General features: G+C 39.6%; 4 protein-coding genes across 16 annotated transcripts; 1 reads left to right on the top strand and 3 right to left on the bottom strand.

The window, feature by feature from the left end:
• Positions 1 to 888: 888 nt before the first annotated feature.
• Positions 889 to 6,714, bottom strand: rdm1 (RAD52 motif containing 1). 4 transcript variants are annotated; one of them, XM_069524655.1, is made up of 8 exons: positions 6,576 to 6,714; positions 2,906 to 3,029; positions 2,627 to 2,806; positions 2,384 to 2,512; positions 2,151 to 2,310; positions 1,462 to 1,560; positions 1,274 to 1,350; positions 889 to 1,116 (listed from the first exon to the last, which is right to left on the bottom strand). In XM_069524655.1, exons 2-8 carry the CDS (start codon positions 3,002 to 3,004, stop codon positions 1,051 to 1,053), a joined length of 810 nt encoding a protein of 269 aa, XP_069380756.1. In that variant the 5' UTR covers positions 3,005 to 3,029; positions 6,576 to 6,714; the 3' UTR covers positions 889 to 1,050. The 4 variants fall into 4 exon arrangements, with proteins under 4 accessions (XP_069380756.1, XP_069380754.1, XP_069380755.1 ...); XM_069524653.1 differs by having other exon boundaries at positions 1,462 to 1,584; XM_069524654.1 differs by having other exon boundaries at positions 2,384 to 2,524.
• A 1,922-nt stretch (positions 6,715 to 8,636) lies between these two features.
• ifnphi1 (interferon phi 1) lies at positions 8,637 to 10,622 on the top strand. The gene is made up of 5 exons (XM_020111183.2): positions 8,637 to 8,882; positions 9,392 to 9,466; positions 9,613 to 9,765; positions 9,911 to 9,985; positions 10,112 to 10,622. Exons 1-5 carry the CDS (start codon positions 8,772 to 8,774, stop codon positions 10,223 to 10,225), a joined length of 528 nt encoding a protein of 175 aa, XP_019966742.2. The 5' UTR covers positions 8,637 to 8,771; the 3' UTR covers positions 10,226 to 10,622.
• Positions 10,619 to 20,283, bottom strand: abi3a (ABI family, member 3a). 7 transcript variants are annotated; one of them, XM_069525441.1, is made up of 12 exons: positions 19,974 to 20,283; positions 19,331 to 19,481; positions 19,041 to 19,211; positions 17,593 to 17,769; positions 14,767 to 14,825; positions 14,543 to 14,596; positions 13,903 to 14,180; positions 13,664 to 13,798; positions 13,212 to 13,343; positions 12,266 to 12,310; positions 11,959 to 12,087; positions 10,619 to 11,045 (listed from the first exon to the last, which is right to left on the bottom strand). In XM_069525441.1, the coding sequence occupies exons 2-12, from the start codon at positions 19,460 to 19,462 to the stop codon at positions 10,882 to 10,884; spliced, it is 1,476 nt and encodes a 491-aa protein (XP_069381542.1). In that variant the 5' UTR covers positions 19,463 to 19,481; positions 19,974 to 20,283; the 3' UTR covers positions 10,619 to 10,881. The 7 variants fall into 7 exon arrangements, with proteins under 7 accessions (XP_069381542.1, XP_069381540.1, XP_069381541.1 ...); XM_069525439.1 differs by having other exon boundaries at positions 12,266 to 12,400; XM_069525440.1 differs by having other exon boundaries at positions 19,902 to 20,283.
• A 1,237-nt stretch (positions 20,284 to 21,520) lies between these two features.
• Positions 21,521 to 23,893, bottom strand: ccdc103 (coiled-coil domain containing 103). 4 transcript variants are annotated; one of them, XM_020111407.2, is made up of 3 exons: positions 23,777 to 23,893; positions 22,143 to 22,294; positions 21,521 to 21,724 (listed from the first exon to the last, which is right to left on the bottom strand). In XM_020111407.2, exons 2-3 carry the CDS (start codon positions 22,292 to 22,294, stop codon positions 21,622 to 21,624), a joined length of 255 nt encoding a protein of 84 aa, XP_019966966.1. In that variant the 5' UTR covers positions 23,777 to 23,893; the 3' UTR covers positions 21,521 to 21,621. The 4 variants fall into 4 exon arrangements, with proteins under 4 accessions (XP_019966966.1, XP_069381551.1, XP_069381552.1 ...); XM_069525450.1 differs by lacking the exon at positions 23,777 to 23,893 and adding an exon at positions 23,594 to 23,708; XM_069525451.1 differs by lacking the exon at positions 23,777 to 23,893 and adding an exon at positions 23,540 to 23,651.
• Positions 23,894 to 23,978: the final 85 nt, after the last annotated feature.

A 23,978-nucleotide genomic window follows, 5' to 3' on the forward strand; every position in this document is an offset into this window, starting at 1 on the left:
TATATCTGTGTGTGTATATCTGTGTGTGTATGTGTCGGTGTGAACATTTAATCAGTTTCATGTAAATTCAGTGAAATTATCCAGAGTTGTGAAACAGCACCCCCACCCAGTCTGTAGTCTGTCAGGGTATCACACCGTTGTTAAACTAGCTTAGTTTTTTAGTTGAGTCAAACGAGCAATTTTCAAAGTTCATAAAATAATTAAAAGTCGGATTGACTACTGCACCTCCCTCCTGGCTGGTCTACCCGCTGCAGCTCATCCAGAATGCAGCAGCTCGACTGGTCTTCAACCTAAGTTTACTCAGACTCCTCCGCTCTTCACTGGTGACCAGCGGCTGCATCCGTTTCACAACACTAGTACTTGTACTGTGCTGTGAACGGATCAGGTTCAGTCCACATCCAGGACATGGTCAAACCTTACACCCCAGCCCGTCCACTCCGCTCTGCATCGACCAATCAGCTGCTCCCTCACTGAGCGCTAACACTCAACAGAAACAGACTGTTTGCTGTCCTGGCTCCTGAATGTTGGAACGAGCTCCACATTGACACCAGGACAGAAAGTCTCCACGTCTTCCACCACAGAGTAAAGACACATGTCTTCAGACTGCACCTCGGTGAAGAAGAGGTTGTCTCATAACCAATTCATAAAATAAATAAATTACAATAATAATTTTGTTGCACTTTGCAGTTTGACTTTTTTGAGGCAAATTGTACTTACTTGATTGTTGTTGTTCTGTTTTTGTTCCCTCGTGGTTGATTCACTGGTTGTAAGTAGCTTGGGATAAAAGTGTCAGCTAAATATAATGTAATGTAATGTAAAAGTTTAGGAAGTGAAGAGGATGAAGAGCGAAGTGGTAGGTTCCTTTATTAACCACAGGGGGCAGCAATACCTGGTTTACATGTTTTTAATGATTTTATCTGTTGTCGACTTTTCACTGTCTCGTGTTTTTATAATTTACAATGACAACATTGATTAATTGAATAAATTAAATCTTCATGTGATGCTGTAATGATTCCAATAATGAACCACTACCCAGAATCCTCTGGGAGTCTAAGATACAGTCAGATCCCATCCTTCATCTTCATCCTCATCTTCATTGAGATCAAACTCATTCACCTGAAACACAAATATAATAACATTTGTTCAGTTTATAAATGTCTGTGTTACATGAACTGAAAAGATTCCATATATATATATATAATAAACATATATATATATATATATATATGATCATTTTGATGTGTACGGGTACATTATGTATTTTTTGACTAACGTGAATGACTCCTTCGATGTTCTCAGGTAGAGACTGATCCAACATCTGTTTCACCTCCACCATCACTTTACCATTTTCTATATACACACACACACACACACAAACACACACAATCAATACCTGCAACTGATCATCAGTAAAAATATCTTATATTGTAGTAACAGTAACATTAATAGTAACAGTATTACCCAGTAAAATGAGCAGGACTGTGTTGAAGGCCTGAACCAGAGCTTTGTCTCTGACCAACTTCTGGAGTTTACGACGTTTGTGCAGCAAAACATCTGGGCCTGAACAAAGAGACAAGACAACATCTGGATGTTATGTATAACACACACAATCCTACAGAAACGCTGGAATATTAACCTAATACAATACAAACCTAAAAGTTCATCTGAATAATATATCCTAAGCAAAATGTTTAATATTTCTTCAATTTTGTTAACAGAGCCTGAGAGTCTGTTTTATTTATTCCTTTGGTTAAATGGTTTATTTTATTTATGTTTTAAGTATTCAGGATATTTTGCTATTTTCAATTCTCACTTAAATATCAGACGAATATTCAAGAATTAAGTTCATTGCTCTTTAAAAGGGTAAACTTGCATTATGCTATAATATCATTATATCAGTGGTTTAAAATGGTTTCAAGATGATATAATTTATCACAATAATTTCTGGGACAGGATCATTGTCCAACAATTGGGACAGTTCTACCTTAATATCTGTAATAAAGCACCAAGTAAGATGTTTCCTTGTTCAGTTTACAGCTAACCCTTCTCTGAGAATTTCTTTCATATCCAATGAAAAAAAAAAATATATATATATATGTACAGCAAGCAAGGGACGTTGATGTGACAATGTTCCTGTGGTGCGTCATCACCTGTGCAGGTGAAGCTGTCATTGACCACGGCCGCTCCTCTGGTTGTCTGTCTGTGACGGGGGAAGTTGAGCTGCAGCAGGCAGCCAAACCTCAGCCTCCTCACTCCACCCTCCTCACCACCACCTCCATTGTCCTCTCCTTCATCGCTCAGCTCTTTCAACTGAGGACAGATACCACAGAAAGTAGCCTGACGTCACACCGACTCACCGGTGTTCGAACAAAATGTTTCTTACTGTGATGATGTCATAGGTCCAGCCGTTGAATCCCAGGCAGTGATTGGCCAGTTCCAGGCAGCAACCATGGCTCAGAGGTCTGCTGCTGTCAGACAGGAAGTGAGGGGTTTGTTTGGAGCTCAACCTCACCTGAACACACATCTATTGATTAGTTTTATAACTGATCACTTTCTTTCGACCAATCAGAGACTGCGTTTCAGCAGGAGAAAAACATTTCCTTCAGAGACTTTAGAGTGAAGTGACCTTGAGTGGGACGTCCTGGAACAGCAACCGTCCATCAGTCTGTCGTTGAGCCTTCGACGAATGAGAAGCCGAGAAAAACTTGACAATGGCAAAGAAACCGGAGGGTTGGAGGGGGGCGTTAGGACGCACCTTTAACAGGTAGAGAGGACCGAAAGACGAGAAGACACCAAACAATCTGTCCTGAACACAAAAACACACAACACTAAACATCTGCTTGTGAGACTGTGAGAGGTCAAAGGTCAGAAAGGTGTGTGTGTGTGTGTGTGTTTGTGGACTCACATAGATCTGAGCCTCACTGAGAAGCGACTGGATGTTCCACACAAACAGAGTCTTGTTGTTCTCCACAGGAACCACGAACTCCAGGATTTCAACGTCCATCAAAACAGACTGATTTCATAACAACCTGTTGATTAAATAACAACCTGTTGATTATATATTATATATAATTCATGATCTAACACCATCAACTGATAACTAAGTAAACATTTTATTGTGTCTAATCAACATATTAACAAACATAATATCCAACATGTGAACAAACATGCTAACCAACATGTTAACAAACATAATATCCTACATGTTAACAAACATGCTAACCAACATGTTAACAAACATAATATCCAACAAGTTAACAAACATGCTAACCAACATTTTAACAAACATAGTATCCAACAAGTTAACAAACATGCTAACCAACATGTTAAAAAACCTGCTAACCAACATGTTAACAAACATAATATCCAACAAGTTAACAAACATGCTAACCAACATGTTAACAAACATAATATCCAACAAGTTAACAAACATGCTAACCAACATGTTAACAAACATAATATCCAACAAGTTAACAAACATGCTAACCAACATTTTAACAAACATAGTATCCAACATTTTAACAAACATGCTAACCAACAAGTTAACAAACATGCTAACCAACATGTTAACAAACATAATATCCAACAAGTTAACAAACATGCTAACCAACATGTTAACAAACATAATATCCTACATGTTAACAAACATAATATCCTACATGTGAACAAACATGCTAACCAACATGTTAACAAACATAATATCCAACAAGTTAACAAACATGCTAACCAACATTTTAACAAACATAGTATCCAACATTTTAACAAACATGCTAACCAACAAGTTAACAAACATGCTAACCAACATGTTAACAAACATAATATCCAACAAGTTAACAAACATGCTAACCAACATGTTAACAAACATAATATCCTACATGTTAACAAACATAATATCCTACATGTGAACAAACATGCTAACCAACATGTTAACAAACATAATATCCAACAAGTTAACAAACATGCTAACCAACATGTTAACAAACATAATATCCTACATGTTAACAAACATAATATCCTACATGTGAACAAACATGCTAACCAACATTTTAACAAACATAGTATCCAACAAGTTAACAAACATGCTAACCAACATGTTAAAAAACCTGCTAACCAACATGTTAACAAACATAATATCCAACAAGTTAACAAACATGCTAACCAACATGTTAACAAACATAATATCCAACAAGTTAACAAACATGCTAACCAACATGTTAACAAACATAATATCCAACAAGTTAACAAACACACTAACCAACATTTTAACAAACATAGTATCCAACATTTTAACAAACATGCTAACCAACAAGTTAACAAACATGCTAACCAACATGTTAACAAACATAATATCCAACAAGTTAACAAACATGCTAACCAACATGTTAACAAACATAATATCCTACATGTTAACAAACATAATATCCTACATGTGAACAAACATGCTAACCAACATGTTAACAAACATAATATCCTACATGTTAACAAACATGCTAACCAACATGTTAACAAACATAATATCCTACATGTTAACAAACATGCTAACCAACATGTTAACAAACATAATATCCAACAAGTTAACAAACATGCTAACCAACATTTTAACAAACATAGTATCCAACAAGTTAACAAACATGCTAACCAACATGTTAACAAACATAATATCCTACATGTTAACAAACATAATATCCTACATGTTAACAAACATGCTAACCAACATGTTAACGAACATAATACCAGACAGGTTAACAAATATGCTAACCAACATGTTAAAAAACATGCTAACCAACATGTTAACAAACATAATATCCAACAAGTTAACAAACATGCTAACCAACATGTTAACAAACATAATATCCAACAAGTTAACAAACACGCTAACCAACATTTTAACAAACATAGTATCCAACATTTTAACAAACATGCTAACCAACATGTTAACAAACATGCTAACCAACATTTTAACAAACATGCTAACCAACATGTTAACAAACATAATATCCAACAAGTTAACAAACATGCTAACCAACATTTTAACAAACATAGTATCCAACAAGTTAACAAACATGCTAACCAACATGTTAACAAACATGCTAACCAACATGTTAACAAACATAATATCCAACAAGTTAACAAACATGCTAACTAACATTTTAACAAACATAATATCCTACATGTTAACAAACATGCTAACCAACATGTTAACAAACATAATATCCTACATGTTAACAAACATGCTAACCAACATGTTAACAAACATAATATCCAACAAGTTAACAAACATGCTAACCAACATTTTAACAAACATAGTATCCAACAAGTTAACAAATATGCTAACCAACATTTTAACAAACATGCTAACCAACATTTTAACAAACATGCTAACCAACATGTTAACAAACATAATATCCAACAAGTTAACAAACATGCTAACCAACATTTTAACAAACATGCTAACCAACATGTTAACAAACATAGTAACCAACATGTCAACCAGCTTAAGCGGCATTTAACACTGATTCATTTACCAGGATTAGTTCACTTTAACCAGACTTAACCTGTGAACTAACCTGTGAACTAACCTGTGAACTAACATGTGAACTAACCTGTGAACTAACATGTGAACTAACATGTGAACTAACATATGAACTAACATGTGAACTAACATGTGAACTAACATATGAACTAACATGTGAACTAACATATGAACTAATATGTGAACTAACATGTTAACTTACCTGTGAACTTACCTGTGAACTAACATATGAACTAACATGTGAACTAACATGTGAACTAACATGTGAACTAACATGTGAACCAACATATGAACTAACATGTGAACTAACATATGAACTAATATGTGAACTAACATGTTAACTTACCTGTGAACTTACCTGTGAACTAACATATGAACTAACATGTGAACTAACATATGAACTAACATGTGAACTAACATATGAACTAACATGGGAACTAACATATGAACTAACATGTGAACTAACATGTGAACTAACATGTGAACTAACATGTGAACTTACCTGTGAACTAACATATGAACTAACATATGAACTAACATATGAACTAACATATGAACTAACATGTGAACTAACATATGAACTAACATATGAACTAACATATGAACTAACATGTGAACTTACCTGTGAACTAACATATGAACTAACATGGGAACTAACATGTGAACTAACATGTGAACTAACATGTGAACTTACCTGTGAACTAACATATGAACTAACATGTGAACTAACATATGAACTAACATGTGAACTAACATGTGAACTAACATATGAACTAACATATGAACTAACATGTGAACTAACATGTGAACTAACATATGAACTAACATGGGAACTAACATATGAACTAACATGGGAACTAACATATGAACTAACATGTGAACTAACATGTGAACTAACATGTGAACTAACATGTGAACTAACATGTGAACTAACATATGAACTAACATATGAACTAACATGTGAACTAACATATGAACTAACATGTGAACTAACATGTGAACTAACATGTGAACTAACATGTGAACTAACATGTGAACTTACCTGTGCACTAACATGTTAAACCTAAATCGGTTTAAATCTCGTTCGTTGGTTGTTTTTCTGCGTCGCTTTTTTTCAAACAGGATTTCCCTCGCTTCCGCAGAGGGGCGGGGTCTACTTCAATGGCCAATCAGAACTCTATATCCCGTGATACTTTCTTCTTCTTTGTACGGTTTATTGGCGGGAGGCAACTAATATCAAGGTGCATTACCGCCACCTACCGAGTGTTCTGCTTCATGACTGTTCTCAGGTTCCTAGTGCTTTTACTTTGAAAAATACTTTTAGAATGAGAATCAGAATTCCTTTATTGTCCCAAGATGAAAGGGAATGAAGAGCGTTGATCATCAAACAAGCATGAAAAGTGAAAAATATAAAGTAAAGATAAGATCAAAACAAGATTAATTACTTTATACAAATTGCACTTCGACTTCTGACATTGGTTATACATGATGGGGTTCTGTGTGTATGTGTGTGTGTGTGTGTGTGTGTGTGTGTGTGTGTGTGTGTGTGCGTGTGAGTGTGTGAGAGAGAGGGTGTGTGTTTGGTGGTCTACTGTGCACAGTGCTTGTTGTACAGTCTGACAGCAGCAGGAGGAAGGACTTCCTGAATCTCTCCTTCACACACTTGGGGTGAAGGAGTCTGTCATTGAAGGAGCTCTTGTCTCCCACCACCTCCACTGGTTCCAGAGAGCTCCCCAGGACAGAACTGGCCCTCCTGATCCGTTTATTAATTCTCCTCTAGTCCAGCAGACCAGTCCCTGGAAAATGACTGATGCTCCCACTGTGTTGTAGAAGGTCATGAGGAGTGGCCTCTGTACTCCAAAAGACCCCAGCCTCCTCAGCAGGCACAGCCTTCTCTGACCCTTCTTGTAGAGTGCATGTGTGTTATGGGTCCAGTCCATTTTATTGTTCAAGTAAACACCCAGATACTTGTACGATGTCACCATCTCAATGTCTGGGGAGTGTGTGCGCCGACGGAAGTCCACCACCAATTTTTCATTTCTGCAAGTGACAGGTCGGAGAGCTGTACCTGAAGTCTGCAGTGTGGAGGGTGAAGAGGAACAGAGCCAGAACTGTTCCCCGTAGGGCCCCGTGCTGCAGACTACATTGTTGGAGACGCAGTCCTGTGTCCTCACATACTGTGGACGGTTGGTGAGGTAGTCCACGATACTGCAGTAACAGTAGTACTTGTACTTCCAACAATGAAAGAATAAACAAATTACTGTGTGGGTCTGTGTGTGTGTGTGTGTCTGTCTGTGTGTCTGTCTGTCTGAGTGTGTGTGTGTTTGTGTGTCTGTCTGTCTGAGTGTGTGTGTGTGTCTGTCTGTGTGTGTGTGTGTGTGTGTGTGTGTCTGTCTGTGTGTGTGTGTGTGTGTGTGTGTCTGTCTGTCTGTCTTCTGTCTGAGCGTGTGTGTGTGTGTGTGTGTGTGTGTGTGTGTGTGTGTGTGTGTGTGTGTGTGTGTGTGTGTGTGTGTGTCTGTCTGAGTGTGTGTGTGTGTGTGTGTCTGTCTGTCTGTCTGTCTGAGTGTGTGTGTGTGTGTGTGTGTGTGTGTGTGTGTCTGTCTGTCTGTCTTCTGTCTGAGTGTGTGTGTGTGTGTGTGTGTGTGTGTTTTCACTTTCATATTTCCTTATGTCACAGGAAGTGAGACCTCTATCTACTTTATGATCAGATTCAAACCCTTGAAGAAATTTAAATTTAAATAAATTAAAATAGATTAGAAAAAATGATGATGAAGTCAATAAAAATGGAAACTGTGTTAGAATCTCGGGAGTCATGTCGTGAATATGCTTTTATTTTGAAAGCTCACCTCGTTTTCGCTTTCTGGTCTGTGACGTGACACCCCCCTCCCTCCCCCCGTGTTCTTTTAATCATATAAACCACATGATTCAGGAATAAAATCTAGAAATATATATACTATGATTATAAATATACTATATATTCCTTCTATACATGAACTTTGAAAAACCGTGTCCTCTTCCTCCTGGAAGTTTTTCATTGTATCGTTTGTTTATGTCTTTGATGGATGAATGAGTTAGTGTGTGTGTGTGTGTGTGTGAAAGGAAAATAGAAACCGGGAGTTTCTGTCTTTCACTTTGTTCTGCTTAAAAGAGGACACCTGATTCAGGTAAGAAACACAACACAGACACAGAGCACGTCTTCACCGTCTTCATCATCATCATCATCTTCTTCATCTTCATCATGATCAGGTGCACCATCATCCTCTGTGCCTTGACTTCTGCTCTCTGCTGTGATTGGCTCAGACACTACAATCACTATAGCAACGTCACGCTGACACTCCTGCGACAGATGGTGAGTACAGCAACACCTATGTGTTTATTAACATCTTAGTAAAATCATAACAAAGTAATACAAGTAGCATACTGCACAAATACATTGTACAGTTACTGCAGTGAAAGTACCAGTACGCATTCTGTTACAAGTACAGTTACAGCAGTAAAAGTATTAAAAGTATGTGATGGTGCATTCAGGAGCAGCTGACAGGACGTTTCAGGTCGAAAAGGAAGAATCTAAATTCTGAACTGGTCCTTTAAAGGTCCTGTTGTCTCAATGGTAACATCTGTATATATTAAGTGGATATATTTATATTAACAGAGCATATAGGTACACAGATGAATATATATTAGAATAATAACACACACAAAAGTATATATATATATTCAATAAAAAGGGTGTATATTTAAATAGATAGAAAAGTAATATACATAATGTTTTACATATATGAATTTATATCAAAAACAAATATAAATATACACATATATAAATGTATGTAAATTTGATGTCATAATGTTATTTTTCAGGGAGGTCAGCTGACTGAAGACGAGAGTCCAGTTTCCTTTCCATTCAAACTTTACACACAAGTACGACACCGCAAGGTAATCCATGCATCCATCAATCAGTCCATTCATCCATCAATCAATCAATGAATCCATCCATCAATCAAAAACAAAATTAGTTGATGATCTCGTCTCGGTCCCAGCCAATCAGAAAAAAGCAGTGCTTTCTCTCTCTCTCTCTCCAGGTAGAGTCTCAGTTGATTTTCATCAAGAACAGTTTGTTGGGGATCTCTGACCTCTATCGCCATGACAACCTCTCTTCCCCTACCTGGGATACGAAAGTGACTCATCACTTCCAGGTCAACCTCCACCGACTGAAAGAGGAACTGAACACATGTGTGAGTAAATAAGTAATAAATCAATCTACTTTAATACTCTCATATATACTATACTTTAATACTCACAGTCAAGTATTTTAACTACTCATGGTAAAATACTTAACACACTCAGAATAAAGTACTTTCCCATCTTTTTGTTATTCAGGTGCCGACTAGCAAACAATTAAACAGACGACTGACGAGATACTACACGAGGCTTAGAAGGACTCTGGACCGCACTGTGAGTACTTTTACTGTGAAGTTCTGTGTACAGTACTGTGTTTACTGAGTGAACGACTGTTTGTAGTTCTGTGTATACAGGGTACTGTTACTGACTGTAGTACTAATTGTAGTACTTTGTGTACAGGGTGGTAGTATTGCGTCATGGGAACTCATCAGGAAAGAAACAGAACTTCATCTTCATCAGTTGCAGCTTCTCGTCACATCCATCTTAAATTCTGCTGCCAGCAGGAGGCGCTAGACACTCAGACAATACTGAGGGTGTTTTCTGTCAGATTATCATGCTGTTATTTATTCATCAGATTGTCATGTTATTTATTTATTTATCAGATTTTCATGTTATTTATTTATTTATCAGATTTTCATGTTATTTATTGATCAGATTGTAATGTTATTTATTTATTTATTTACCAGATCATCATGTTATTTAATAATCAAATTATCATGATATTTATTTATTAATATGATCTTCATATTAGTTATTTAATAATTCAATTATGTTGTTTATTGACCAGTGACTGTGTATAAAGATAACCTGCAGGTGGCAGCACAGCATCAGAGGTGCACAGAAATATTTCATGTTAAAACATTTTTGTACTGAAACTTCTTTTCAATCAAATAAAAAAGACTAAAACTGATTATATGACTTTATTCATCTTACAGGATCAGTTCATTTTCATTTCATGATTTTACGAGTTAGTGTGATTAAAAGATGGAACATTCTTTAATCTTATAAAATATCATTCACCTTCACTCTTTCACTAATCGTCAGAAAAACGTTGAAATATATTGTTGAATGTGCACGTTATGTATTAATATTTTTACTTAAACACAATTAACATGATGTCGTAACACTGATTTGTCTCCGTGACAACTGAGAGGAGGCGGAACTTCAATCTACCTATGTGATTGGACGTAGCTCTCTGGAAAGAAGCCTTTGTTTCCGTTGAGGTATCCCTCACACCAACCATCGCCATGGCGATGTGTCAGGTAGATGATGTTACCCTCGGTGAGGTGCAGGTCATCGGGTTTCGTAGCATTATAGCTGTACAGCACTACCACTGAACACACAGGGAACTGCATTTAGAGGAGGCATACAAATACCCTGCAGAATTGACAACAGCCCCCAGGTGGAGCTCTACATTAAGACTGTCATCATCATGGCGATAACAAGGTCCTTATATCTAGTATAGGTGTCTATACTACAAATACTGTACTATCTGACTGTCTATGTGTGATGTTTACTAGTAACAGAAGTAGCAATAGTAACAGTAGCTGTAGTTGCAGTAGTAGAAGCAGAAACAGTAGTAGTACTAGTAGTAGTGGCAGTAGCTTTAGTAGTAGCACTGGCACAGGTAGTATCACTACCAGTAGCAGCAGCATTCATAGTAGAAGTAGTTTTAGTAGTAGCAGCAGCAGTTTCAGTGGCAGAAGTGTAACATAGTAATTGCAGAAGCAACAGTAGACGAAGTAATAGCAGCAGTAGTAGCAGTAGTAGCAGTAGTAGTACTGCTACTACTACTGCTACTACTACTGCTCCTGCTATTACTTCGTCTACTGTTGCTTCTGCAACAGTAGTATTAAAGTATAGTATATATGAGAGTATTAAAGTACATTGCAGAGGCAACAGTAGAAGAAGTAATAGCAGCAGTAGTAGCAGTAGTAGCAGTAGTAGTAGTACTACTACTACTGCTTCTACTACTGCTGCTATTACTTCATCTACTGTTGCTTCTGCAACAGTAGTATTAAAGTATAGTATATATGAGAGTATTAAAGTACATTGCAGAAGCAACAGTAGAAGAAGTAATAGCAGCAGTAGTAGCAGTAGTAGTACTACTACTGCTACTACTACTGCTGCTATTACTTCGTCTACTGTTGCTTCTGCAATTACTATGTAGTACTACTACTACTACTGGGTTTGTTCCCTCGTGGTTGATGTATTGTAATCCAGCTAAATGAAATGTAATGTAGTACCTTTTTCCAGGTAATGTGGGGGGGCGTTAGAGTCAAAATCCACTGGTGGAGGAAGAGGTGGCATGAGGTCATCGATGACACTCTCATCATCCAATAGGAGAGGAGGGGGCGGGGCAGGGATCTCCAGATCTGAAAGAACAGTATGCAGGATCTGTGAGTGACAGCTCTGAACGGTCTGTTTTTGAGGATGCAGGGCTTTGACAACAGAGCGGGTCGTTTACTTGTACAGGTGTGTGTAGTGCAAAGAACCACCACTAGGAGCATTACCTCTAGATGAGAATGGATAGCACAGTATTTGTTTTCTTACCCAGGTGTTGGAGACGCGCAGGTAAGCAGAGCCGAGATGAGGAAGCTGAAAAGGGGTGGCGCAGCAGAGTGGGGGAGGAGGAGGAGGTGGGAGGAGCACAGGGGGGAGGGTATGGGGGAGGAGGGGGGATCATCACTGACGGACAGAGAGCGAGAAGCTGAGTCAGTGCTATGATTAATGAAAGGAGTTATCATCTGTTGGCAGAAACAATCTTTGCGCATTACACTGTCAATATAGTTCTGAACTTCTCACTGATGTTAAAAACCCCTTAAGGACCTGCTCAATGTTCCAAGAGTTTCCTCAAACATCACTGTTGGCATCTTCAGGACAACCTTAAAACTGAACTCAAGGACCTGAAAACAATCCTGAATGACCTTAGAACTTCTTTCAGGGCTCCTGGAAACTGCTTCAGGACTTCTCAAACATCCTCATAGAACCTTTCCTGGAAATACCTACCAAGACTAAAATCTCCTGCATCTTTTCTCAAGAACTCCAAAAATTCCTTATTGAGCCCTCAAACCTTCAAGCATCTTAAGCTTGACTCACCTCATACTTCTGGTAAATATTCAAAGACCCAGTGAACTTTCCCATGTACTCAAAGAACCTCTGCAAGGACCCTGACATTTATTCAATGACTCCAGAGGAGTCAGGAATATCCATAGCATTGTCAAGGACTCTTCGAACTTCATCAATGACCTCACTGACCTTTACTCAATTACCTTCAAAAAGACACCTTCCAAAAGGACTTTTAAACCTAACTGGGACAACCAACTGAAGGACCCCAGGACATCCTAAAGGATTTCAGGACATCACCAGGGACTCCAGGATACCCTCAAAAACGTCAGGGTCTCCTCTCTGTTTCTTAGGGGAACAACTGAACAGATCAGTAAATTATTGATGATCTGTCTATTCAGTCAGACAGCAGAGGTGTCCTCTGTCAGCTTACATGATTGGACAGCAGGCAGGAAGAGAGAGCGTGTGTAGTGGCAGCGGGAGGCAGGGCCTGAGCGGACCCGAAGAGAGAGAGAGCGAGTCGCGGGGGGCAAGCGTCTGCGACTCCTCCTGGACGGGAGGGTCACTGCAGAAAAACACCCCAGAAGAAGAAACCGAGAGGAAGAAGCACAAATTGAAACGTATGTAATGAATCCTGTACTGGACAGACAGGTACAGACACACACAGACACAGACAGACAGGTACAGACAGACACACAGGTACAGACACACAGGGACTGAAAGACACAGACAGACAGGTACAGACAGGTACAGACAGACACACCGGTACAGACAGACACTGGTACACATAGATACAGACAGATACACACAGACAGACACACACAGGTAAACAGATACAGACAGGTACAGACACACACAGGTAAACAGATACAGACAGACAGGTACCGTCTACTTCCTGGCTATGTACTGGTGGAGGGGGCGGGGTTGGAAGCTCTGAGACATCATTTGGAAGCAGAATGAAGCTGGCATCGTCAGAAAGAGGGGGAGGGGAGGGAGGGGGGAAGCTGTTCTCCTCCACCACTGACGAGACAGACAAGAGGTGATGTCATTGTGATGTCACTCAGGGTTAGACTGATGATTGGTTCTGTTGATCTAGTTGACTGGCGTGTTTTGGTTCGTCTCACCTGTCTCAAGGGTTAGAGGCGGCGGACTGCTGTGATTGGTCAGAGCCTCTGAATGAGAAGGAGGCAAAGAAGGTAGAGGGGACGGGGACACCATATCCCCTGATGAATCAGGGGTAGGGGGCGGTGGGGGCAGGACATCGTGAGACAACACCTCATTTGTTGCAGGAGGAGGAGGGGGCGGGGCCTCATCCAGCAGTGTTGTGATGATGTCACCCTCAGGTGAAGCATGCCAGGTGGTGGGAATGGTGGGCGGAGCTACAGGTTTCCCAAAACTGGAGCTGAAAGAAAAGAATCAATAAATCAATGGAAACACAGATCAATCAATGTTAAATCAGGATTCTGTCTGGTTTGTTGCCATGGAAACTGAAAACTAGTCTATGCACAACAGTAGCTGAGATGCTACAAGGACTAGTTAGCATGACAAACACAAGTCAAGTCAACAATCTGAAACTGTCAAAGCAGCGATGGTAACGACAGCGTCTGACCCACAAACAACCTTTGCATCCCTCAACACATTTACTGACGGACCTGAAGACACTACGCTCCAGCCATGGGTCTGACACGTGTTGTTAACATGTGAACCAGCGTGTTCTCAACTCATCACATACAACATAAAGACAGTAACTATGAAGGGTGTTACCTGATGACAGGGGGCGCCACTGGGCACTGCACTGGCTCTGGAGGTTTGTTAGACCTGACACACACACACACACACACACACACACACACACACACACACACACACACACACACACACACACACACACACACACACACACACACACACACACACACACACACACTTCCTGTTACAGACTGTGATGTGACAGAACTAATTGTGTAGACGTGATGACAGGGTCAAACCTGATGGAGGCGCCATGTTTATGGATCGTTCCTGTTCTGTCCGACTGTTTCCCAGAGACCTGGGGGGAGAAGCATGAATGGATCCTCTGTCTCAGACAGTTTCCCACGCTCAACAAAGACTGTGTGTGTTTGTGTCTTTCTATAGTAATGAGGGACAGTTTTGGTTCAATACCATCATTGTGAGGACATCTTGACTTTGAGAGGACATTTTGACCGCTCCTCACTTTTTCAAAGGGCTGTTTGAGGTTAGAGTTAGACTGAATGCATGATAAGATAAAACTTTATTGATACACACTGGGAAATTCAGAATACATTAATACACTTACAATGTTCCTTATTGAGGCTGTTAAGAGGGTTAAAAGAACAACCGGTACTGGGAAGGCAGCCGGAGCGTCAGTACCTAATACTTACTATTCAATAGCATGAAATAAAATATGAGCATTGATAAATTCTAATCTTTAAATATTAAAAATAAATAAACAACAAGGATAAGTAATTTACAAAATTGTTATTTATGAAAGTGCTAATCGTATTAAAACAAATATACTGGGACTGCTGTTAGATAGATCTGTGGGTTCCATTCATCCGATAATCCTTTGTTGCCAGATATTTCAAGTATTAATTTGTTGTATATATACATATTTATAAAAACTAGAATGGATCCATTTTTAATATTTTTTATTTAATATGGATGGATCTATAGTTTTTAATAAATGGATCTTTTCCGCTGCCTGTCGTTGAGCCGTGGTCCAGAGTTCAAAATGTGCATATAAAACACTTGTAGCATCACCACTGTTCATTTTGAAGATATGTTGTTTAATTATTAAATTTACTTCCTTCCTTGTCTCCCCATGTATAGTTTGTGGCTGGCCTTGCATCTTGAAGAAAACTTAAGTGGATCTTTTATGGTCGCTGGAGGAAGACCTGTGTGATCCTATGGATGTTTGCAATACAGTTTCCTCCTAGGTAAATGTCAGCATACAATGGTGAGTACTTCTGGCCCATTGCACATCCACACAGCTGGAGATAGAGGTTATTGTTGAATTGAACTGTATAATTTGCTCATTATTTGTTGGTCCCTGTCCTGTATGATTCTGAACCACAGGGATGGGGGGGCCATCCACATCTTGGGAAGCTTGTGTATTTTTGGTGGAAGGTAGAAGAGGCGAGGCCAGGGCTCATCCAAGTATTTATTTTATGTATGGTGGGGGGGGGGGGGGGGGGGTCTGTCATTCACTCACATGGCTTTTCCTACCACAGCTTTCGTAGATGACACCCAACTAATCCTCTCTTTTCCCTAATCTGAAACACAGGTAGCAGCACGAATCTCTGCGCTGTCTGACTGACGTCTCTCAGTGGACGTCTGCACACCACCTGAAAATTAACCTTGACAAGACCAAACTAATTTTCCTTCCAGGGAAAGTCTCTCCCACCCATGACCTGACTATTACCTTTGACAACTCTGTGGTAGCCCCCCCACTCAGACTGCTAGGAACCTGGTCTACCCGCTAGTGCTATCCGACCGCTGCAGCTCATCCAGAATGCAGCAGCTCGACTGGTCTTCAACCTAAGTTTACTCACACTCCTCCGCTCTTCACTGGTGACCAGCGGCTGCATCCGTTTCACAACACTAGTACTTGTACTGTGCTGTGAACGGATCAGGTTCAGTCCACATCGAGGATTTGGTCAAACCTTACACCCCAGCCCGTCCACTCCGCTCTGCATCGACCAATCAGCTGCTCCCTCACTGAGCGCTAACACTCAACAGAAACAGACTGTTTGCTGTCCTGGCTCCTGAATGTTGGAACGAGCTCCACATTGACACCAGGACAGAAAGTCTCCACGTCTTCCACCACAGAGTAAAGACACATGTCTTCAGACTACACCTTGGTGAAGTTTACTTGGACATACATGTAGCACTTTGTAGTTTGGCTTTTTTAAAGCAAATTGTACTGACTTGATTCTTGTTGTTCTGGGTTTGTACCCTCATGGTAAATTGCTTCTTCTAGTCTTGATGACACTCAATGCACTTTACAGAACAGTCCAGTAGTTTACTTTGGTACAGTTCAGTAGTTTACTTTGGTACAGTCCAGTAGTTTACTTTGGTACAGTCCAGTAGTTTACTTTGGTACAGTTCAGTAGTTTACTTTGGTACAGTCCAGTAGTTTACTTTGGTACAGTCCAGTAGTTTACTTTGGTACAGTTCAGTAGTTTACTTTGGTACAGTCCAGTAGTTTACTTTGGTACAGTCCAGTAGTTTACTTTGGTACAGTTCAGTAGTTTACTTTGGTACAGTCCAGTAGTTTATAAATACAGAAGATGTAGAAAATTTGAATGAGGAAGTTGAACTTCTTCTGTGGTTTACTGCAGCTCTGACACTTCCTGTTAACTTCCTGTTCTGACTCAGAACAAAACAGTTTTTGTGTCATTCTAAATTCAGATTCTAAACTTTTGACAGAAACTTTCCTCATATTTGTAAATAAAAACGAACCTGTGTGAAGGTTGTTTGTGTGTCTGTGGTCTTGTACAGCTATCTTTGTGGGACCAATTTGAGCCTACAATCTATGGAGTAAGGACATTTGGGCCGGTCCTCACTTTCTGACCCACCTTTAATGGACTGTTTGGGGTTAAGACTTGGTTTAAGGGTTAATTTAGGTTTAGGTTAAGGTTATACATTTAGTTTGGATGGTTATGGTTAGAGTAAGGGACTAGGGAATGCATTATGCCAATGAGTGTCCTCACTAAGATAGAAGTACAACGTGTGTGAGTCTTTCTGTGTGTGTGTGTGTGTGTGTGTGTGTGTGTGTGTGAGTGTGTGTGTGGTACCTTCATGCTGTGGCCCAGGCCGTCTAGCTGCTGGTAGTTGATTGGTTGGCGGCTGTATAGTGGGCGGGGCTGTATAGGTTGAGGGGGGAGGATCTTGTGGCTGCGTGGGACTCGTCTCACCGCCGTGTAAAGGCCGACTTCCCTCCTGGAAACTTTCTCTTTGTAGATCTCGACAGTCTGAGACAGTTTATGATGTAAAAACACATTTCTTTAAATACAATTTTACTTAAACATCAAGTTTGAACTGAATGGTTTGATTATGGAAACAGAATTAAAACTCTGCACCTTCAATTTATTGACTGTTGATTTGACATGATGTAATAAATTATTAAAGTAAAAACACAACAGGTTCAAATACAAACATTGAGTGATTTGAATGAATGGATGAATGACAATAAGTGAACATTAAGATGAAAGAAAACAGTGACACACACACAGACACACACAATCTTATAATAATCCTGTAACACTATAATAAAACTATAATAATCCTGTAATACTATAATAATACTATAATAATCCTGTAATAATCCTGCAATACTATAATAATCCTGTAATACTATAATAATACTATAATAATACTATAATAATCCTGTAATAATCCTGTAATACTATAATAATACTATAATAATCCTGTAATAATCCTGTAATACTATAATAATACTATAATAATCCTCTAATACTATAATAATACTATAATAATCCTGTAATACTATAATAATACTATAATAATACTATAATAATCCTGTAATAATCCTGTAATACTATAATAATACTATAATAATCCTGTAATAATCCTGTAATAACCCTGTAATACTATAATAATCCTCTAATACTATAATAATACTATAATAATCCTGTAATACTATAATAATACTATAATAATCCTGTAATAATCCTGTAATAACCCTGTAATACTATAATAATACTATAATAATCCTGTAATAATCCTGTAATAACCCTGTAATACTATAATAATACTATAATAATCCTGTATTAATCCTGTAATAATCCTGTAATAATCCTATAGTAGTCCTGTAATACTATAATAATACTATAATAATCCTGTAATAATCCTGTAATACTATAATAATACTATAATAATACTATAATAATCCTGTAATAATCCTGTAATACTATAATAATCCTGTAATACTATAATAATCCTGTAATACTATAATAATACTATAATAATCCTGTAATACTATAATAATACTATAATAATCCTGTAATAATCCTGTAATAATCCTATAGTAATCCTGTAATACTATAATAATCCTATAATAATCCTATAATTAGTAGTTCTCCTGAGTTACTCCTTTATTTATTTTATAGTAACCCTGTAATGATGTAGAATTCATGACATCTATGTTAAACTGTGTTAACGACCGTTTTGTATGAATCTCATCATGGTAACACAAAACAAGCAGGGAGAGGGCGGGGCTAACCTGACCAATGTGGTTGATGGATGACTCCATGTGACGGAGCTGATTGGTCTGAGCATCGAACAGACTCATGACGCTACAGGCCAGTGAGCTGATCTGGTAGGCAATGTTGGCAAGTGATTGGGTGGTGAAGGTTTTAGTTTCCTCCAGCGCCACCATGCTGCTGTCACCCGACTGACAAATAAACATGGAGACCAGAGGGGTTAGCCTAGCTCGAACAAAGACTGGACACAAAGGGAAACTAAGCAGTGCTGGTAGCATTAGCATTAGCAGTAGAGATAAGCAGCACTGACCTGTAGGTAGTTGTCGTGACAGTATTGAGCCACTTGCAGGAGATTGTCATAATTGTCCATCAAAGCTTTCCTGGCGTTCGGAGCTTCATCCAGAATCTTCATCACGTCTTCGTTAAACTTCTGATCCTTCATGTTCTCTGAGGTTCCACCGCTGGAATAAACAATCAACAATCAACCATAAACAATCAACAATCAACCATAAACAATCAACAATCAATACCACTTATTGATTGTCATCAGACTCCTCCCCCTGTCAATCATTGGTCAGTCTGAGGTTTCTGACATACACACGCACGTACGTACGCACATACACACGGAAACTGACACACACACAAACGGAAACTGACACACGCACGCGCACACACACACACACACACACACACACACACACTCAGAAACTGAGACACGGACACACGGAAACTGACACACGCACGCACACACACAGACACGCGGAAACTGACACACGGACGCACACACACGGACACACGGAAACTGACACACGCACGCACGCACACAGACACGCGGAAACTGACACACGGAAACTGACACACGCACGCACACACACACTCACCAGTTGATCCTCTGACTGATTCTGACTCTGCTCAAACTTTTCAACCTGCAGACAAAGATCGTCTCTACTCACAAAGATGATTCACTCCTCTCAACAACTCCACTGCGACGGTTTCAAAGACCAACACGAAACGACAGAAGTCTTACTCTGACCCAAACTTCAAACTTCAAACATGTGCTGTTGGACTCCCACACAGAGTTTGACGATCTCCTTCATACAGCTCCGAGTGAGACCTCCTCCCTGTGGTTCCACCTCACAGAACATGCTCAGCACAAACCACTTCCTGTTGCGCATTCGACAAATTAAGAGTTTAGAAGAACGAAGTATTTACCAGAATGCATAAAAAACTACTAATAATAAGATTAAAGATTCAAGGGTTTATCATTGTCATATGCACAACAATTACATTTAGCTGTTGCTGGCAATGAAATGCTTGAGTCCCAGGCTCCCCTTTAGCCATGCTCAGAAATTACACAAGGAAAAAGGGTTAAGAATAAAAATAGAATATAAAAAATGAAATAGAATATATAAAATAAAAAAGTAGAGCAAATATTGTAAGGTGCAGAGAGATGAAAATGCTGGACACCCTCCAGGAGGAGCTCTGCACCACTCAGACTACCATGCCCCACCATACACCCCAAAGCACAGGTCTTGTCTGCACAGGCTGATGGATGTACTGTGTGCGGTGGACAGGGTGGGGAAGGAAACTCGGCAGCTCCTCCAGGGTCTCAACAGAAAATCCCTGGACTCAGGATAGTCGGCACATGGAAGTGAGCATTAAAGTCATCTTCCTCATCATAAACCTCAACCTGTCTAGAAAAGCCACAGCCAGAGCTGGGACACAGCGTCAGGGTGTGGAGGCATCTGCCTGCTGGGCCAACCCCGAAAGGTGGTGCTGAGTTGCAGCCAGGTAAAACTTATGGGTAAAACACAATGTGTCTCCCACTCAACAATCTGGAGGGTCAAATAAGATAAACACACAAGCAAGAATTCAACAGTAAATAAAACATGCCAATTATGCTACTTATGATAAAACCAGGGGCCCTGGCAACCATCAATCAACAGTGAAAACAACAGTGATGACGCTCTGGTTGTGCAGAGCACTTCAACATCTGAAGGATACATCCACCTACCTTCACACAGTGTGTGATGAACACAATAATCATGTGCAAACAAAACAGACAAACTCCCAACCCGACAACGGGTAAAACAGAACAAGCTGGTACAAGCTCTTACTGACCGGAACGGAAAGAGAAAGTGTGTGTGGGTGCATGAAATTCATACAAGTTGTGAATAATGTGGAGTAAGTCTGGTTTTATTCTACACCAATATTATATTTAGCATCGTGTTGATGTGACTGTTGTCAAGTAAAAAACTGCCTCTCCAAAACATGAACTTTTATTTTTGAAAAAACAGTCACAGCAGGTTCCTCCTTGTTTGAGATTCTTCAGTGGATTTAAACAAATGTCTCACTGGTTTTATATTTTTATTCAAGTCACATTTCCATTTCACACGTGTTCCACTTTTTATGTGTGACGTCATCTCAAGTCTCACAGCACTTCCTGTTCAATGAAAACTTAGTATCTCCACAAATGCTGAGGGTTGAATTGCAACAATGAACCATCTGCACCTGCACCATGGAAACAACTAAAAAAAACAAGGATACGGTAAAAAAGAAAAATTCAAGCTGGTTTATGTGTTCCTCATTTCTATGGCGACATCAGTTGTTGCTCGGGGCAACAGGGTTCCAGGGCTGTTTCCGTGGAGCTCCGTGTTTGTCTTTCTTCTCCAGAGGTTTCAGGTGACAGGTCAGTACCAGGTCTCTGACAGAAACAAAAACAGGGTTTCAAACATCCTGGGACTGCATCAAAGACATTTCAACAAGTACCCAAGGACCCTTGCAAAATACCTCCAGAACTCAAGGACCTGAAGAATTTTCTGAAGGAGCACCAGGAAACTTGTAACACACCCTGGAAGTTATCGTAATGACCTTAACTTCATGACATTTCAAAGATCCTTAAAGGGATAGTTCACCAAAACTCGAAACTCACACCATTTTAAGTTGAATATGACATAGTGGTGAAATTTAAATTTGTCTGTGAACTATTCTTTTAAGGGAATTTCTAGGATAATATTTAAATCTGAGTTTTCTAAAGATGATCCAGGATTGGGGTCCAATTAATCAGAATATTCCAGGAGTACTTTAAAAAGGTGCAGTAGTTTCCCAGCCCCTGCATTTACCTGAACTCCTGGTAGGAGGCAACTCTCTGGCTGACGGCCCTCAGTTTAGCTTCGTTCTCTCGTTGGTATCTCCGCTCAGACTCCACCACCGCTTGCAGCTCTTGCTCCAGTGCAGAGAAGTCGATGACATCACGCTCTGACATGGCCATCATCTGATGATGTCACACAGGAAAACAGCTTTAGATAAACCTGTTTGCATTTAATGGGACAGTTTCACATGTAAGGTGCATAAATTCTGTCATCTGTATATACATACAGATGACAGAAGAAGAAGAACACAGTAAATGGCGGTAATGCAGCTTGATGTCTGTTGCCACCCGACAATAATTTGAACAAAGAAGAGGACATCCATCCATACATACACACACACACATATTTGAGCATTGCTTGGGCGGTTCGGTTCCGAGCCCAAAAGAAAACTAACCAAGCCCGACCTGAATCGGACAGGTTCTGTTTTTGTTTCTGGACAACATTACAGACACGTGCTGTTTTAGAAATAAAGTAGAAAGCAGAGGAAACTTCTTAGGAGTTCTGGGTGGCATTATAACAAGATGGACGAGTAGTGGTGAGCTCCTCAAAGTCAGTTTGGAAAGTACCTCCTATAAATATTAAAATAACATCCAACTTAATCTAACGTAAGTATGAATGGAGAGAGGCCGCAAAGGAGATTGACAAGAAAATGAATAAAACAAAACTGGGATGGGCCCGAGATCGCTAAACACAAGAAAAATGTTGTCGACAAGCAAACCACAACTGGAGAAGTTAACAAGGCTAAACTAAACACATTGCTATAAGAAAAGAAAACTATATAAGAAGATCTTGTAGGTTTAAAAACAAAGTTTAGCAAGAGCTGCAGGGCCAAAATGTGAGGAACAGATGCACAATCCTGGAGAGCAGACCTGGAATCAGCCTGCTTCAAGATGAAAGATGCAAGCATAATAAGGAATAATTGTAGAAATAATCTCATTATTTATGCAGTACCAGAAGAAAAGGAGGAGAGGTCTGTCCCTGAATTTGTAGGGGATACGATACTAGACCAAATACCAAATACAAAATACAAGTGCACTGGGATTTCACATTCAACCAGAGTGCAGAGGGTTAGGGTTAGCGGAGGCTGTACTTCCTGAGGAGGCTCAGGAAATTCAAGTTGCCACCAGGACTCCTTCTGCAGTATCGGAGTGTGAACTGCAGGACCTCAAGGCTCGAGGACAGATTCTACCCACAAGACTGACTGACATCTCCAAGCCACTGCCCATGCCCCTCCCCCTCCCACCCTCCACACATAACCAACAGGACTTAATGCAACTTTTTGCACATTGAACAATTTGCACACAGTGAACATTATGCACCTTGTTGAGTTTTTGCCCAAACTGTAATAATTATGCACTGATACTGACTTTTAGCACACCTAAATCACCTTATCTACCATAGCTGTTATTTATCTCCTATACCTTTTATTTATGTTGAAATATCTATCTATCTAAAATATATATATATGTAGTTTCTAGCTTTCTTATTCGAGTTGACAGCACCAAGCATTTTATCATTTCATTGCTTTGATAACTTCTTTATTTCTGCATATGACAATAAAGCCTTTGAACCTTTGATCCTTAGTGGTAAGAAAGGAGTCTCACCTGGTTTCTTTAGTTGCTCGCGCCCTTTATGTGTTTTCTCTCTTCGGGCGTCAGAAATAACAAACCATCTCTATGACAACGGGCAGCAGGGCAGGCCTGCGCTCGGTGCTGCCGCCGATGGACGGAGGATGAACGGCATCAGCTGACACCACCACCTGCTGCCCGGACTGTGCTACAACAACATGGAACCCTTTGTTTGAGA

The sequence above is a fragment of the Paralichthys olivaceus genome, chromosome 5 (genome assembly GCF_024713975.1).
Source record: "Paralichthys olivaceus isolate ysfri-2021 chromosome 5, ASM2471397v2, whole genome shotgun sequence".
Lineage (NCBI taxonomy): Eukaryota > Metazoa > Chordata > Actinopteri > Pleuronectiformes > Paralichthyidae > Paralichthys > Paralichthys olivaceus.